The sequence below is a fragment of the Limulus polyphemus genome, unplaced genomic scaffold (genome assembly GCF_000517525.1).
Source record: "Limulus polyphemus unplaced genomic scaffold, Limulus_polyphemus-2.1.2 Scaffold1726, whole genome shotgun sequence".
NCBI lineage: Eukaryota > Metazoa > Arthropoda > Merostomata > Xiphosura > Limulidae > Limulus > Limulus polyphemus.
In genome coordinates, this window is record NW_013667336.1 from 136,371 (window position 1) to 155,779 (window position 19,409).

Below are 19,409 nucleotides of genomic sequence, written 5' to 3' on the forward strand. Positions count from 1 at the left end.
ATTTTTTTTCTTATGTGTGTGTGTGTGTGTGTGTGTGTGTGTGTGGTAAATCATTTTTACCCATTATCCTTCTTAATACTATTATTTATTGATGATAATTTTCCATCTTTGTTTTTATCCTTTTAGTTCTATCTACATAACATTTGTTATTGATCTTCATATTACATCTTTATGTTACTTTATCTATACCCAATATACTTTTTCTTGACATTTTTTAAACCACTTCTCTATATTTAACTCTCATTTCTGTCATATTTTACAATAGAAATGAGCTACACTTGCAAACAATCCTTTGAAAGCTAATCGAAAAGACTTCCAGTTTATCATGGTGATCTAGCATGATGTCACTCAAACTTTACGTACTTATTCTCAGTCTCCTGATGAAGAAAGGTCCACCTTTTGAAAGCACTCTGATTATAGTTTTGTATTTTTAGCATAGAATAATCTTAGGTAAAATTACAAAGTAGATAAAAACTTCAAATTTGACATTTACATAATTTATCAATATTTCACAAGAATTTTGTTTTCATCAAATCATTGGAAGTTATTTTTATTACTATCTTAAACTTTGTAGACTTTTTATTTTATATGTTTTCTACTTTTTACTTTATTCAGCAACATATTGAGTTTTAGTATGTGTTCATGAAACATGTACATAATTAGATTAGTAATCTAGAAAACCTTCATTACCATTTATATTTCTGAAGAAACAACAGTGTATAAATCATGGATATTTTTGTCATTATGCATTTGTGAATCTGTATATCAAAAGTTTCTCTTATGTCAAAGCTAAATAAATATGTCAAGATTGTGATTAGTTATCATTTTATTTTTTCTTGTACAATAGGACACAGTACCTTTGTGTACTGCAGATGCTAGTGAGTATTCCTATGCTGTGGTTCACAATCCTTTACCTGATAGCAAGTCTCACCGAGTCAGGTCCTTAGGGCGAAGGCATGGGAATAAAGAAGCTTTTGAAAGAGGTAAAAAAAAAAATTTATAAGTAATAAGTTTGAAGTGATTTGTATTTGCAAAGCACATTTATGAAAGTTGATAAGTATGTGCCTTTTATCCACTTCCTTATCTTTGAAATTATTCAGTTAGCTTTATGGATTGTACTATTAAACCATACTTAAGAACCAATAGACCACTTTAGAAAAATTCTTTTGTATAATGACTGTGAAAACCTTTTTATTTTGTTTATTTATCACATTTTAATTATGATGTTTATAAGAGTTTTTGTTTGTGCTAGACCAATTGTAGTCATTGTGTGTAATAAACAGTTTCCTTGAACATCATATACTGTAATTATTAATTGTATAGTCTTTGGTGTTAAAAGCTATACAAAACAGCTAGCTTTTATCAAGCATTTATTCAGTATTTGTGATTTGTGTCTTGATAAAGTCATGAGTAAAATTTGAGGTGTATGAACGTTTTTTTTGTTGTATTGGTGTGAAAAGTTGGTTGCAGCTATTAATGAGAATGAAATGACAGTTATGAAATTGTATTGTGTGAATCTTTTTTCTGTATTTGTAATACATGTGTCTTAGCTAACACCATTTTATATAACAAGCAAAGAAGGTGTGTAGAAACTACATTTAGAGAGGTCTGTAGCTGATCACAGATTCTTGTTCTTAAAAGACAGAAGCTTTTCTTCTAACAGCTGGCTCTGACTCAGACAGTGAATGGAGTTCTCTGGAGCGTAGGCACAGAGATGTTTATAGTCGAGTGAATCGCAAACCTACTCCCCACAAGAAAACTCGCAAAAAACGTGGTGTTCCTGTTGCCCCACCCCGTGTTCCATCTTTTGAGGGGCCAGCTCCCCCACTTCCCCCACTCCCAGGGGGTGAAAGGATGATGGGTACCCAGTCCCTTGATCCACTGAATAAAGGTAGCACTGTGTTAATTGTCTTTCTTCTAGTCCCCTGGTCCTGATGCACGCAAACCTTGATGGCACCAACTTATATTTTGGTTGTAGCTGATGTTAGTTTGTTTTTTATGTTAATCAGTATATTTATTAGCTTTTTTCTGACAAGGATTGACATTCACAACACAACAACTTTTATTTACCTTTACTGAGAATTAAATAATTTCTGAATAAATAAAAAATCTAGTGTATTACATAAATAAGCATTTCATTGATTTTTTTTAAATTATTTATAAATTTCTTTTAATATATATATATATAGTTTTTATGAAGGTTATTCAGGCTATTATTTGGATGTGTATTCATCTCCAAGATCTTTTAATCATATATTAAAATTAGTATAACTCCAGATATTTGTAAGATAACTTCATCAATATCAAGGTTAAAACATTTTTTTATTATGTGTCATAACATTTATCAATATATAAATCACAATCTTCAGTAATTATAATAAATACAAAACACATATATTAATCTTATTTGTAATTAAAGCTGATAGCTTCTATTTTCCGGGAAGCTGGGTTTCTGATATTCATGAGTATCAAGTTATTCAGATTGAATAATACCTGTTAACAACAGAAGGCTTAAGGAAAACTAAGTTGCTATTTTTCTGAGTTTTTAAAATGTAGAAGTTTGAAATTTGCACATTTCTTTGCTCTTATTGCTTGTCACCTGACAGTTCTATGAAATTCTGTCACAACATGACTTTTGCACTCTTATAAGTTTTTATCTGTACTTTTTATGCACGAGTCATTTTTTTAATTAACAATTGATTTGACACAGATTATTTTGTTAATTTTTTGGAATATTTTGAATTTATCAAATTCAAGTATTTATTAAAAACGTAATTCATTAGACAATGATATTTTATTTACATGAAAATGATGCAAACTGATGTGTATAAATTTGAGTGGTACTTGATGTGCAAAATAAAGCCTCTTATATACTTAAAAAAAACAAAAAAAACATTAAATTGTGTATTTGAATGATATATTCTAGTTACTTGTTGTTGGTTAAAATCAGTACTAATAGGGTTCATTTTTATAAGTTGCCAATACAAATACTAATTATAAATATGAGTAAGTATTTTCTCATGAACCAGAAGTTTCCTTGTAAAGCATGGGAAAGATGATGATCCTATTTTATTACCCAGCTTGGTCATCATACTTTTAATCGCTATATAAGTATATTGTGTAGATTGATACGTGTATAAGCATGTACAGTTGTAATAGGTATGTGTATTTATATGTTTATTAAAATCAGATACTTCTTTGATGTCAAAATTATTATTCAAAATTTTTATGCACCTCTAAGACAGATTTGTAGTATTCATCATTGTTGAAGCCCTTGATAATTTTTGTAAAGATATAACAGAAGCTTCAGATGTGGTTGATTTACACAGTACTATCCATACAATGGTATATTTTTCTTACAGAGCGGTTGCTATTTTATGAATAGCACTTTCAGCTCTAGCTAAGCCTATATCCTGCAGTTTTACTTGAAAAAGAAAAACTTGTGAAAATATTGTGAAGTAAGAAAGTCCAATGGATCAGTTTAAAAAGAGAGAGAAAGTTCCCAAATGCTTCCTTTTTTTTTTAATTTTGTAAAATTCACCAAAGTTCTTAGTTCAGGGATTGATTTTCTCCTAAAATTCATAATAATCTTTATATTTTGATTTATAATAAAAGTAATTGAATATGTCTCTTCAAGTTATGGTAACATTAACGTTTGTCAGTTGCAAATCTTTAAAATTGTATACCATTTCTGTAGATGTGAAATTATAACAAAAGCAATGAATAAAAACCCTATAACCTGAGCGCTTTTGAAAGGTGGACATTTCTTCTTCAGTGACAAGCAAGATTGTCGAGACTAAATATAAAAGTTGATTTGTTTTTTAATGATTAAATATATTATATAGGTATTAGGTAATAACTAAACAAATAATCTTCAGTGAACTTTAAATTTAATCAAAACTAATTTCTCTGACATTATGGAAATAATAGCTGTGGCATAAGAGTTCAGTACATTATGTTAAACTCCAGTTAAAAAAATTTAAAATGAAAATTGGGGTCACAGTATTTGACATTATAATTATTGTGAAGAAAATTCTGGGAGCTACGTATGATTTTTATATGTTTATTGATGTTTTTAATGTTGCAGTTCCATTGTCATTTCATAAAGTTAATGTAGAGTTCTTTAATTTTGTTTCATCTGTGTTGATACTTTTGCAAAATAAAATTAATGCTGTAGAAAAGTTTCATTTTTTACATTATGAAGAAGTTCAAAGTATACATCATTGCCACACCATAATAAATGGAAAGCAGGTGACAAAAGATTCTGGCTTTTGAAGTTTTGTTGGTCTTTTCGCTGTTATTGAAAATTTGAAAATGTTCATTCATCTCTCTTTTTTTTTTATTCTCAAGAACTACCTAAAATGTTCTGAGAATTTTCAAAAATTCCTACCTAAATTTTACTTTTGTTGGACTGAACACATTGTTCAAGTTGAAAGACTCACTTCTAAATAATTTGATAATTCTTATGAAAAAGAAACACTTAGTTTTTAAGAAGCTTCTGTTATTCGATAGTAAACTGTTTGAAATTGTTTATTTTTTAGTCTAATAACTTGTGAGGTCATATGTTAGCAACAGCCTAGTGCTGCAGTTAGTTGTACTGCAACACATTTGACTCCTGATAATTTTGATGAAGAGAAGTCATACAACCAGAAAAATCAATCATATTGTTTCTTTCATTTTGGAACTGTTTTAGTCTTGATTTATTTGGTTTAGGGTTGGAAATGTTATCATAATTAACTGTTTCTGACTGTTAATATTTATTGTGTTAGGTATTTTTTCTGTTATTATTAAATGTAAAAAGAAAAGGGTTTATTTAGCAACCTTATAGGTTGAACTAAAAATTAAAATGCTTCAATGCATAACTGTTTACAGTACATGGAAGTGGGGGGAACTCCCCCTCAGATGACAGTGACTTGTCAGATGATGAGGAACCTCTCTTCAAAAGTACCCCCCGTCCTAAATACAAACACAAGCGGTCATTTCGCTTAAGGCGCAGGAAACAGCAAGTGCAGGCTCAGCAGCAGTCACAGCCAATTCCACAACAGCAACAACCACCTTATCTTGCAGGAGCTCTCCAGTTTGGTGCACTAACACCTGATAGTGACATTTTCTCTCCTTCATGTAAGTCCCGTGTTTCTTGTACCTTGCTTTCTTAAACTAACCTCTCAGTACTGAGACCTGGGAACTATAACTTGGTGCCTTTAAAGATCTGGGATCTGAATTTGCATGATTGCTTTCAGTTTTTGTGTGTGACCTTGAACTCTAACCTCTAAGAATATTTTTCTCACTAATTGTTGTCAGTGTTATCCATTTCTTTCTTTCTTTCTTTTTTTAACAACACAATTTTTTTCCCCCACACTTTAAAAAATAGGAAGTCTTTCTCACCATCACTTTTAAGATAGTTTTTAAAAAGTAAATAAAATAATAGTTATATAAATACACAGATATATGTAATATAGGTCCGTAATGTCAGTCAAATGAATAAGTACATATATTCAAGACGTGCACCATTTGGGTGTTGCATCTCGGAAGAGAGCTGCTAAATAATTGGATTTGTGTCATATAAGAATTGAATTGCAGTTTGATATATTTAAGTATAAAATTGAGTCTATATAGGCCTTCAAATTGAATAATAAAATTTGGGGCAAAGCACCATGTATTTACTAATTTGTATTTTATTTTTGTCATTATTTGTTACACTACATTTTAATCTTGTAGAAAAGACAGAGTAATTATTACAAAAACAATAAAGTTGCTTTGTTCTTTAAGAAAACAATGGCAGAATTCCCAAGTTTTCAAAGATAATTGTTTAAGTTTTTATATTCAAAACGTGTGGTTCATAAGGGTAAGAAGTTCTTGATTTTTCTGGTGTCATTTTATATTATTCAGTAAAATTAAATGTTCACCTTCTCTTTGGTTGTTTGGCTCACTAAATGGTGGCTTTTATAATACTGCTCTGTGGGGTTGAAGCTTTTACCTGTCTGTAAGTCTTTTTTTTATACCCATGTTCTCCTCCTACCTCAGTTGCCATTATACAGTCATGTTTGTTGCATCCCTCACTAGCTATCTTCATAAAAACCTTTCTACGTGAGTTGATACGCTGTAACATGGTGAACAGAAACAAGTAGCATAAAACAATTAATTTATTCTTGTCACACACTGCAGTAGAGCTGGGCAATTAACTCAATTTATTGATATAATCAGTTGCTTATGAGCATCAATTACATTTATTAGTGTCATGTAAAATAATTGATTAATCAAACTTATGATTAAATCAATTAATGTCAAGAAAATAATTAACTATTTGTAGTTAGTGTTTCTGATTATTACTGTTTTCAATTATTGCAACTATCCAAGTAACTGAAATATTGCCATAATGATTTCTTATTATTTTCAATTAATTCAGTGTTGTTCAATTTAATTGATTAGAGTGGTGATTCACAAAAATAACCAAACACTCAAAATAACTGTTTCAGATTATTGCTATTTTCTATTATTCCAACTGTCTAACTTTCATGGGAGAATTATTAATTAGCTGAATGTAACTGTTTAATGAGGCTGATGATTAATTGATTATCAAATTCCACTAATTGCCCAGCTCTGCTCTGCAGTGTTTTGTAACAAACATGTAATGATGAATAAGTCTGAATTCTGTCTCTACCGGAAGTCCCCTTACAGTGGTAGCTAGTAACTAAGATCCATTAAGAATGCAGATGGGGATAGAAAAACTTGGGATTGATGTATTTTTTTATAATTTGAGTAAAACCCTTGCATTATTCACTCTTGATACTTTATTTTAACTTTATATAACTTCCACTTACTAGAAATGAGATCAGACTGGTAACGTACAATCAAAATTATTGTTGCCACACATTTTAAGACCCTTGGTGGCTCAGCTTGAAGGTTTAGAATGCTAAAAGTCTGGGTTTGACACTCGTGGACAGTGCAGATAGCTCACTGTGTAACTTTGTGCTTAAACACAGAAATAAATCAAATGTTAAGATCATAGGTTTTCATAATGGCATTAGAGTTTGTTACAAATTATTCATCTCTTTTCCAAATTAGTGTTATTTATACTGTTTTGGTTTTTGATTGTGACTGCAGATTTGTTACTATTCAAAAAGTGAAGGTAATACCTGTGTTAGGCTTACAGTTAATTATTATAACAAAGTAGCACCTAATTTAATATCAATGCTGTTTTATAGATTTAAACAGATTTATTAACTTGTAAGCAATTTTTTTTCTTGTGGGAAAAAAAGGAATACTTGATTAGGTAGTAACATGAAGCTCACAAGCAGGTATTAGTTTTTATTATGGTAGATTTCCTAGCCCTAACTCCTTACAAACAAAGGAGATGGGTGTAAATGTGCTCATTTTGTCGTCAACAGTTACAGCTTGTTCTACCACATTATTCCAGAAAATACATGTTAGAACAAATTACCTTCACAGCTACTTTAGTTGTAACATAGCCCCTGCAACAACAACAACAAAAGTTGTAGTGAAATTTCTGAGAAGTTTAAATTTTGGATTTCATAACACTATTTGAAATATTTTCCGATGCAAACAAATATGAAGTTTCACAATCCTCTAGCAACACATGCCCGTATGAGTTAAACAATTTGAGGTGCATAAAATAAAGCCACAAAAAGTGACAAAATAAAAAGATTATTTGAATGATATTTTTTTTATTTTGCTAGATGGCTATTTTATTCATTCTTGATAAAACAAAAGATTATTGAATAAAGATTAGGTTGTGTATTAAGCTTGTGCTTCTATTGGAATGTATAATAAAGGTTCTTTTTTAATAATTATATCTCATGGTGTTATATAATCAACTATTAAACATCTTTATGCTGATAAACATGCATAAACAAAAAATATTTTAATTGGATTAATATTGTATTTGTTTTTAATTCTTGTATTAAACTTTGTATCATCCTCGCTTGTGATAGCTAGATGTCATTGTTTTGTATCTTGAAGCAGGTTTTGCTTATTTTCTAGAATGTGTTGGTAAATAATAGAAATGCTATAAAGCTGTGTGCATTACTTGGATGTGCATTTTATTATTAAATATATATATTTTAGAATATTATAGGTACATTAATCTTTAGATGAAGACAAGTTGTGGGTATTCATGTTGAACCTCTTGTTTTTTGTTCTATTTGGCTTTATCTTAGAAGACATATTATTTTTTTACTTTATATTTATTATAAGATCCATACTATTGGCTTCTTTATAACCATATATTCAGAGGATTTTTTCTTTACCTCTTTCCTGACCTGGAATTTGGCTCAACTTTTATGGTAATGTGACGGTCCAAGCCCCCCTCTTCGGTTTTAATTTGTACTTTTCTGTTGATCCTCTGTCATGTGCAGTTCATACTGTATATTTTAGGTATTGTTAGCACTGTTCCATTGTATCTCTCATTTATAAAAATGTTGGTTATTGCTGACTGGTTTGCTTGAATCATTTGATCTAAAATATGAATTCTAAGTTACTTCAGATTTATTTTCTAGTAGTATTGTTGGTTTCTGCTGCTTTTTTTCTTTTTTATTTAAGGAGGTGATTATGTTAGCTGGCATGCAGTACTTCTCACAACATTATCCTCAATTACTTGCATTATTGTAAGGTCTTTAGTAGATTTCATCTCACTGGAATCAGCTGTGTTTGTACTATAATCCTCATTCCTTAATCTTTTATAGGATTATTCCCCTCCATTAGGTCTTTAGTGGATTTCATCTCACTGGAATCAGCTGTGTTTGTACTATAATCCTCATTCCTTAATCTTTTATAGGATTATTCCCCTCCATTAGGTCTTTAGTGGATTTCATCTCGCTGGAATAAGCTGTGTTTGTACTATAATCCTCATTCCTTAATCTTTTATAGGATTATTCCCCTCCATTGCATGGCTGGCTATTGGATAGGGTTTTTAGATTCTTAACAATCTCTCTCTGATTGCCCTGCTGTATTGGCTCTTTTATACCATTTTTCATAACAGAATTTCTGGTCTGGTGTGTTCTTGAAGCACCTCTGTTCATAGGATGACTGGGAACACACTATCCTTTCAACAACTTCCTCAGCTCTCTTCGTAATGGGTATTTTCGAATGGTGTGGAATTGGTTTGGATCAGTTGCATTCTTTTTTCATCTCTCTCTGTATTTGTGTAAAGCATAATTTCTGAGACGTTAAGCACTGGAGGACTCCTTAGATACTTAGATGAGCCAGTGATAGGTGTAATCAGAATGCTTAGATCTTTTCTGCTTCTGTCTCCTGACACTGTGACTGGTACGCTGTAGTGCATATTTGCCAGTTCAAAAGAAACAAAACATATTGGTAATAGAACGTAAAGCGTAGAAGATCATTTTCCTGTAAACTGATCGATGGTTTATACAGTGATTTGTAGGATTTGATATAACGTCCTTTAAATCAAATCTTACAGAATGTTTTCATTCCACTGCTATATGGAGGCTTACTGCATCTCTTGGCTTGCTTTCTTAAGCAGTACTGAAGAGCTGTGATTCAAGAAAACTATAGTGTGCTGTAGAAAGAATATAAAATCAAATAATAGATTAGACCTATATGTTATTTATGTTCTTTCTTTTCTTCATTGAAATTACAAATTTTAGTGAGGGATAATAAAAATTCACAAATGAGTTAGTGATTAGCAGCTTCTAGTTTAGGTTACTGTTGAACTGAAAATTATACTAGTCTAATGCTGTTGCTAGTGGTAAGGCAAATAGGATTTTAGGTTGTATCTACAGAAATGTTGAATACAAGTCTAAAGAGGTTATAATTATGTTGTATATGTCACTGGTTATGCCACATTTGTAGTATTGTGTTCAGTCTTGGGCTCCTTACCTTAGGAAGGAGATAGAATTCTTGGAAAAGGTTCAGAGAAGGGTTACTAGAATGGTACCTGGGCTGGATGGTTTGTCATACGAGGAGAGATTAAGACTTTTGAAACTGTTTTCTCTTGAAAAAAGAAGAGCTAGAGGGATCTGATTGAGGTGTTTAAGATTATAAAGGGAATTGATAGTGTTGACGTATCATCTTTTTTCATACTTGATGGTAAGAATAGTAGGACTAGGGGGCACAAATATAAATTTTGGCAAGGCAGGAGTCATCTTCAGCAAAAACAGTTTTATTTCTCTTAACAGGGTGGTTGGCCTCTGGAACTGGTTGCCTTCAGAAGTTGTGAAAGCAGTTGTGGAGGCAGGTCACTTGTTGTCCCTAAACATTATGTTAAATGCTTACTGTATTGAATTAACTCTGTAATTGCCTTGGCTGGTCATTAAGAGGACTTTAATTAAAAAAAAAAAGCTCCTAGTAAACACAACACTAAACTGCCAAATAATGGATGATGAAGAAAGTTACTGAAACCTGAATATTTGTAAGTTTTCATTTTCAGCATTGTAGTTTATATGGAAAAGTAAACTACTTGTTAAATCAAAAGCTTACTTGGAGCACACTGCCATCATTCTTCCTTTCGTAGGAGAGAAAGATATCTTTGTATTTTCTTTGACCCCTCCTCAACTTTGCTGTATGACTTTGAGTTAAGGGTTATTGTTTAAGTAATGTATCTTCTTTGAAATAAACATTTTAGTAATAAAAGGTAAGTTCAAAGAGAGAATTTATCATTTTTGCTTTTCTCCCCACACCAGATTGAAAAAATGGTGCAGTATGGACCACACGAAGGCCAAATATAACTGATACAATGTTAGAGAGACAGTTTAATAAAGGGTGTGAGCAAAATGTTTAACAAATGTAAGCTCATAATAGAGGTGGTGGGGATAGGATAGAAAATCTAAACCTTGGCTTTGTGTATAGATATATCTGAATTGTTTTGAAGATACTTTTATGTTTGTTTTACTGCCGAAGTGTTCATTTTAAGTTGCAAGAAAATAGTTGCAGTCACTAGAGTTCATGTGATTCTAGAGAACAGGAACGTAGCTTAACAGATCAGTAGTATGGAACTGTGTTTCAGCATTGAATTTTTACTATCTTATTGTTGTTTGCATGAAGGCATGTGTGCTGCAATTATGAAATACATTCAAGCATTAATATAGGCTTATGCTAGCATGTTTACATACTATGTATATTAACATAAAACATGATTCTTCTTTTGTGGGAACATTATAACTTTTTTTTATCAAGAATGACAGGTTGATACTGGAATGTAAATTAAACATGTTTCTATAAAATATGGTTTATTGAATGTTATAGCATTTCATAGTTATAAGATAAGCTCACATGATGTGTAATATATGTATGTTAATATAAAATATGGTTTCTTTTTTTTATATAAATATGTAGCTTTTCCAATTAGATACTGATGTAGGTTCATTTCAGAATGATGTTTGTGAAGAACATGGTTTGTTTTTTTATGAAAGTTGTTGCATTTTGTATGTATGAGGCATTTAGGTTCATGTGAAATGTAATTTCTTTACTATATATACACATTTTAAGTGTGATTGCGTTACATACTTTGGTAATAATGCATGTGTTAGTATTTGATTTATGAACCTCTAAAACTGTTCTATGGTAGATGTAAGAAATTTGAAGGATACTTATCTCCTTGAAATGTTAGTATGCTTTGTGTATATATATATGCCAAAATTTTATTATGTTTGTTGCGTATTTCTAACTTAAGCTGCCTGAAGCTGGTGTTGAAGCAATTAAAATGTTTTTTTGTAAAGCTTATGAAACTTGATTCAGAGTTTATGTATTTAAAAAGTGATCTTCACTGTATGTAGTATAAAAGGGATTTTATTTTTCCATATTTTAATTGATTACTTCCAGTTTTAGATGTTTTAAGTTTGTGGTAAGTGCAGGATAAAAGCCAGTGCAGCCTTACTACTAATAATGTAATATTTGTATTATAGTACAAAATCTTTTCACGTGTAATGATAGGATCTGCTTGTACATTTTTAATATCAAAACTGGAAATAATTAAAAGTTATTTGTAGTAGTCAGTACTACATGTTGATGTACTAAAAAAATAACCCACAATTTGTGTTTTTAATGTTTCTTTCTATAAGTTCTACACTTTTGATACTTTTTTATTTTGTGAATAATAAACATAAAGTTGAAACATTTTTAAACTTACTTTTGGCTAATCGTAATAGCAAATTGTGTGTTATTTCATGCATGTTAAACCATATAAAATTATCCCATACTGAAATTTAAACATTTATAACACAACCTATGTTTTGAGTATTTTTATAGGGGAAGTATGTTACTATGTCAGGAAAGTTTAAAGAATGTTGAGATGATGGATTAAGTTTTGGAATTCATTGAAAATGGTTCATGAATAATATTTGTTTTATAAAGTGTTAATTAGAATTATTATAAAAATTATTCCATTGCATTTGATGTTCATTATTTTTTTATACTTCACACTTGTATATGTATGCAAATGTTTTTATGGCACTTTATTAGCTTAACTGTGGTTTTGTGAAGGAAAAATTCAAGTTGTTGAATTCACTAAGTAATTAATGTGCAGTGACACCCTTGTATATATATGGATTACTGAGTTAAAGGTGTGTAATCTACATATTAGTTTTTACCTCTGAATTTTGGGGTGAATGTTTATCCTTTTTTTTAAATGTCAATTAAAATCCATTAATTTAAATTAATTACTTGTCGTCATACAGTCATCATAAATATTTCTAGTAATCCTTTAAGTATTTTCATTTGTTTCTTTTAGTTTGATATTAAGACTGCTATTATCTGAGAGATTAATTGGACATATTCTCAACAAAACTAATTCATTTTAGTCTTATAAGTAGAATTAAAGGATTTAATATAATTTTCCACATACAAACAATCTTTAAAAATTGAAATTAGCAGTTTGGTACAGAAGCTTTAAGATTCTTGCCTTACACTTTTTCAAAAATATTTTACACTATGAATTTTTCTTGACATTTATAATGCTTAACTGATTATTATTATTATTATTATTGATGGGAGGGAGAGGGGGAATTTGTAAAATAGATTGAAAGAGATATAGAACTTATCCAATTTTAATCCTATGGATAGCTGCACCTTTTTTTTGCTCAGAAAATACCTGCTCAGTGATGTTTTGTACACATGTTCACCTGTGTTTAATAGTACTTTTAGTCTTATGTTTACCTCAATTATACTTGTATGTTATTGGCTATGTCTATACACAGAATACAAACTTTTGTGTCCTTTCAGTATATTAGACGACACTCATTTAATGTGATATGCTTTCCAGATTAAAATAGTGTAATGATTTTGGCCATTTATTAATTAGGTAAGGATGTTGAATACAGCTCTGATCAAGTCTTTGAGACTTTTCTTTTTATACTTTAAGATAATGGTTGTTTATTTTTGGAAGTTATTAATTAATATAATATTAATCCTTGTGATATTATTTAACATGGTAAGAAAACTGGCTGAGATGCAACAAACACAGTGGTGATTGGAACACCTTTTACAAGCTGGCAAAACATGATTATTACTACTTACACTTGTCATTAGTATTAGGCCTATGATATTTTTAAATGCTACATTCTGTATCTAGTCCCTAAGGGATTTTCAAAAATTAGAAGAGTGTATAATAATAATAACATTCCAACCACATAAAAATAACAGACTTGTAAGAAAACTATTAAGTACAGGTTAATACAGTTTGCACACACTTAGTTCGAGAGATTAAAATCATGATTTTATACAAATACTAATACATCAAGGCAATCAAGCATGTGTTGAGAAAGAGACAGTAAACTTAACACCATTGGCTACTTCTTGTTCTGTTAATGGTAGAGGAGAATAAGATTATCGTGGATATAAAGTTAGTCATTATTTGATACACAACAATATTCCAGTGGAAAATGAGCCAAAAAATTTATCATTTTGAATTAGTAAAATGCTGATTTGGCACACCTTCATCCTTATTGTATGTTTATTTGTCATTGTACATTATGAAGACTGTATTTCAGTTGCAGCCTATTTATACATAATCCACTGTGGAGTATGTTTTTACATTATTGTTCTATACAGTGTAAAGTACAAAGTAGAAGGAAATGTATAAGTCATACTTTTGTTTTGTTACTTAAAATAGAATAGACTGATACTTGTAAATTTTAATGCTAAATTATTTTATTGGGTTTAAAAATCAGTTAGTACACTTACGTTTGTAATGTATCTCATGGTTGAAGGCTATCATGGCTGAGTGGATGAAGTTAACTGCTTCGTTAGGGTTTACCCCATTATTGTAAAGTTGCAGGTTTGATACATGCCATTGCCTGCCACAATTTCCTTTGAGACACAAAGTCAAGAAAGTAAGGCCCTCCAGTGGTACAGTAGTATGTCTGCAGACTTACAACACTAGAAACCGGGTTTCGATACCCGTGGTGGGCAGAGCACAGATAGCCCATTGTGTAGCTTTGTGCTTAATTACAAAACAAACAAACAAGTAAGAGGTGTAGTGATAGAAAGAACATACACAATGTAGAAAAAGTTAAGTTTATTGTTTATTTAACACTAAAGAATACAGTTACACAAATTATAAATTACAAATGTAACATAATTTAAAAACTAATTTTACACCATATCCAACACTAAAGTATAAAGTTATGCGATAATAAATTAGAAACATAACACAATGTAAAAGAAATACTAAAGTTACATTATATTTAACAGAAGTAGATAGTTGGAATAATCAAAAATAGTAATAATCAGAAACACTAATTTTTATTATTTGCATGAGTCCTGAAACCAATCAGTTTAGCTGAACAAATAGCAAAAATAATCTAAAATAATAATGAGAAATCATAATGGCAATGTTTCAATTATCTGAGTAGTTGGAATAATCTGAAACACTAAATTAGATAGGTTACTTTAGCGACAGTTGATCTGATCATAATTTCAATTACTTGATAATTTTGCAAGGCAATAATGAATGCTTGTAGATAATTGAGTTAATTGTCCAGCTCTAGTTGTGAGAGTGCTTTCATGTATTCTGTGTGATAGACAGCTAAAGTTTTTTTCAGTAATGCATAAATTTATATACATGTTGGTACCAGATAATTAAATTCAAATTTTTTTTCTTATAAATATCTCTTATTCCTTTGTTCATATGGTCATATGGCCACTGTTATATTGCTAAAACACTTAAAAAAGGAGCATTAGTTTATACTGTCCAAGAGTTGCTCTATTTTGTTTCTTTTCAGCAAAGCTCAAAATTGAAAGCTCCCTTTGTATGCCTCCTCCTGATGAAAACTCGGGATACGAGTTGGTATCGCCTAAAGATCCAGCAGTTATGATGCGGGTAAATATCTGTTCATGTACAGTAAACAAACTAAATGTGTGTAAAGTGAAAGTTGCTTCAATTCATATTAACGTGTATAATATATTTCAGTGTGATATTTTCAGGGTGTATACAGTCAGGGGAAAAAATGCCTAAAGTCAGAGAATTTGTCTTTTTTCTTTAGCCAGTAATCACTAAAAGAAATGTATTGGCCATTCCTTAAAAATACAAAATTCCAATAAACTGCTCTCTCTCTCTCTCTCCATGTTTATGTAAATGTAATTGCATGCAATGTTATCTGTATAATATGGAATTGCTCATTTTCACTTACTTTTCTGTAATAATACATGGCTAGAGCTTCAAAGTGAGACTACCTAGTGCTCTTTTGTGAAATGAATTGAAATTTCCAGTATAATTTTTGGTTGTATTGCAGTTATCAGAACTTCTAATAGACTTTTTTATATACAGGTTTTATATGAGGCATAGTGCACAAGACAAGGATATTATATGATATTATTTGTAAGGTGGGACCTTGAGAAACATTTGAAAGCCCTGTCTTGCATTCTGCATGATAGAACTACTAGATGATCAGATTATACAGAGATAACAAAAGAAAAAAGAAACCTGTTGGACTCAAAGAGGATACATAAATGATTGCAAACTGTTTTATAGTAAAATGTTCATCTCAATCGCTGTTTTTGCACCAACTACAACAAATTGAAACTAAAAGGCATGAATCTGAAATGTTATACTTTACTGGCACTATGGCACACCACCAAAAGTTTATCCAAATTTGATATCTGAAAAATTGGTCAATTTATTGATAAAACGTTAAATTTTGTTTTGCATGCCATATTCCAAAATTTTATGTTATTATTAGATGCTTAATTTCTTAAGTATGATGGAATTTAGACATATTTTTCTAAGGTTTCCTTCAGGTTTTTATATAGATTTATTTATCCCAGATTTCTCTATTGTTTAAGTTTTTTAACAAATAAGCAAACACTTCAGAAATAAAAAGAACTTAATTTGGTGAAATATTTTACAGGAAGTGTGAGGAAAAAGTATTCTTGAAATATTATTTTCACTAAGAATATAAATATGAATATCAATTTTTAAAATTGTGAAATTGTTGATCCAAGTATCCTGATTTTTAAAATCAAAAATATAGATAGACATTTGTGAGAGACGTTCATTGCTTGGAATTCACATATGTACTGTTTTACTTTGAATATAAAAAATAGTTGCATAGTTTACTTTTTTTGTGTTTGTCTTTTCTAAGCTTCTCTTACCTTTTTTGTTTTTGAACTCATTACAACAGTTTTGGTTTGTGTCAGTTATCAAAAAATGTTTTCAAAATTTTATTACTCAGAAAAGCTCAGAATAAAGATTTTAGTTTATTTTAATTTAAGCTCATAAAAATAGTTTGGAAATTTAATTTTAAGTTTCTTTAAAAGAAATATAAGCAAAGGTTTATGCAGTGTAATAGCATTTTATTTAATATTTCACAACATCTGTTTTTATTATTGGCTGTACATTCATTTGCTGTAATTGTATTAAAGATATGGCTAGCTACTATGTATAATATATAAGCTCAATAGTTTATTTAAAGTAGTCAGTGCATGTTTATAGAATGTGAATGGTCAGGAAAAACTTAGAAAAGACAGGGAATATATTTTCTAAATTTCTGTATACACCCTGATTCTTCTCTTATCTGAAATGTTACTAACTGACATTACTTTTAATGTTGTATACGATTAACAACTTGTTCTATCACATGTGTCTTCAAATATTAGGAGGAGAAAAAAAATGGAAGTGATTCCAATACAATAAATACATAAACCATTTTCCAATTTATTGTGGTGCAAACTATTGGAAATAATAATGATTCAGTGTATTAAAATTTACTAATTAAAATGGAAGTTATCATAAAAGCAAAATCGTATAGAAATTAAATGTTGTTTTTTTTCCCATTAGATTAGCAATGAATAAACTGGTAGATTTTGTTTTTTAAATAAGACTTTGTAATTTAATACACATAAGTAGGTGCAATACGGACAGACATTCTTTTTCTTTAAGAGCATTAAAACAGATGGTTTCTAGCACAGCATTCTTGCAAAGTTTTACTAATTTAATTAGGAACCCATAAACACTTGTTACTTACCTTCTGATGATAGTTGTAACAACTTGCTAAAATATATGGAACAAATTTAAATTATATCTCATTGAACTCGGCAAACTTCTACAAAATTCATGAGATTGTTTTTAACCTTGTAATATACTCGGGTAAGATGTAATTCAGAAGCAACATTTACATTCCAGGAAGTACTAAAATAATTTCCCATCTACACTCATAACTTACTCCATGATTTGTTTTACATACTATTATATATATACTATAATGTAGTAGTATCTTATAAATTCACATGCAAGTAACCTATATAATTATAATTTAGTACGACATGATAACATCAGTTTTGAGTAAATGTTACATATTAGTTTGGTTTAAACTCTAAGAAAACACAGGAAAAATTAAAGTATGATAAAGTTTAGGAATGTTATTTGTTTTAATGTGTGCCTTAGTTTCCATCATATTAAACTTTAAAGTACTTCATCAATTGGATTGATTTATTATTAAAATCAATCTTTTATAATATCTTAATTCAGCCAAAGCTTGAATGATCTCAAATATATCTAATTTAGAGTGAAAGAAATTGTAACTTTTTAAATGATATTTTAGTGTTTTATGTTATGAGTTTGTTATAATCTTAAAACCTATAAAAAAATTTCAGAAGTCTGTGATGATCAAAGATGGAGAAAAAACATCGAGGAAGAAAGATAAGAAACTTCGAGAAGATGAAAAGTTAGAAAAACGTCGATTGAAGGAAGAGGTATATAATTAATGTTTCTATGATTAAGTAAGATAGATTAGTATTTACGTACCTAAAATTCATAAATGTAGAACAGATTATTTCAGTAGCTTTAACAATTTGTCAGTTGATGTTATTTGGGAAATGTGATAGATTTGATAATCCAGGCATTTAGGATACCATAACTGGTAATGTTTATTTTTGAGGATTCTAAAAAATTATAAATTGTTTGTAAATATTATGCTATGGTATTTGGTTAATTTGATTTCACTTATCAAAAAATTTAACACTTATTTAACAATGCATAATGAGACTTAATTTATTGCTATTATAGAACTCAATGAAAGATCAAGTTTCTTTAAAAAATTTACATAAACCTGCAATAAACTTTCTTAAGCTTTTGCTTTTCTTTGTCACAATTGTTGGTGAATCTAAAACTGATTTGTATAATTCTGTTATTTCTTTAAAGGTGAGCTTATAAGTTTTTTGTAACATTACCTCTATTCACAGACCTTAAATTTCAGATTTATATTTATGCTTTTTTTTGTTTTTTTATCTCAAAAGCACACTACTTTTGTGTTATTACCAAAAATTAACATACAAAAAGCTTAAAAGTACAGAACATTTTGTGCAATCTTTTGGAATTTGACAGAAACGGCTAACAGAGAAAAAGAAAAAGAAGACTGCTCAAGGAAAAGGAGGAAATGCGAACCAGGCAGTACAGGGACTGGAAAGCTTTGCTCAATCAGAGGATAATCATATTCCCCTGTTTGTAGAAAAGTGTATCAAATTTATAGAGGAAGAAGGGCTAGACTCTGAAGGTATTTACAGGGTACCAGGAAACAGAGCTCATGTAGACCAATTGTATCAGAAGTTTGATGAAGGTATGTGTCAAATGAACTGATCACTAGAACAGTTTTCAGAAGTTATGTTCCATTACAAATTTGTATGGTAGGTTCATATGTTTAAATTTTACATGACTGGGGGTCAATCTTTTCTTGTGGGAAGAAAGATAGGGTATTTTTTAATATGTAATTTGAAAAAAGTCCTTTTTATTTGTACATTTGTGAATGTAATGAAAAAAAAAGATTTCTCTTTTGTATTAGCTAGCAGTTTTAGCAAATACTCGTTTATGGTCAAGACAAAACTAAAAAAAAGTTGTACATAAAGCTTGTAATGAATCTGTAGCTATATATTTATTTTAATATGAACGTTGTTTAGATTAAGTTTATATTTAGAAACATACATAGCTTATACTGTTAGAT

At 29.8% G+C, this 19,409-nt stretch overlaps 1 protein-coding gene across 1 annotated transcript in view; it reads left to right on the forward strand.

The window, feature by feature from the left end:
* Positions 1-19,409, forward strand: part of LOC106464720 (rho GTPase-activating protein 190-like) — a 92,787-nt gene that overhangs the window by 67,269 nt on the left and 6,109 nt on the right. The window contains exons 20-25 of the mRNA XM_022392489.1: positions 848-983; positions 1,664-1,891; positions 4,873-5,121; positions 15,198-15,295; positions 18,067-18,165; positions 18,797-19,028. Coding sequence (XP_022248197.1) covers positions 848-983; positions 1,664-1,891; positions 4,873-5,121; positions 15,198-15,295; positions 18,067-18,165; positions 18,797-19,028 — 1,042 coding nt within the window. The remainder of the gene's footprint in view (positions 1-847; positions 984-1,663; positions 1,892-4,872; positions 5,122-15,197; positions 15,296-18,066; positions 18,166-18,796; positions 19,029-19,409) is intronic.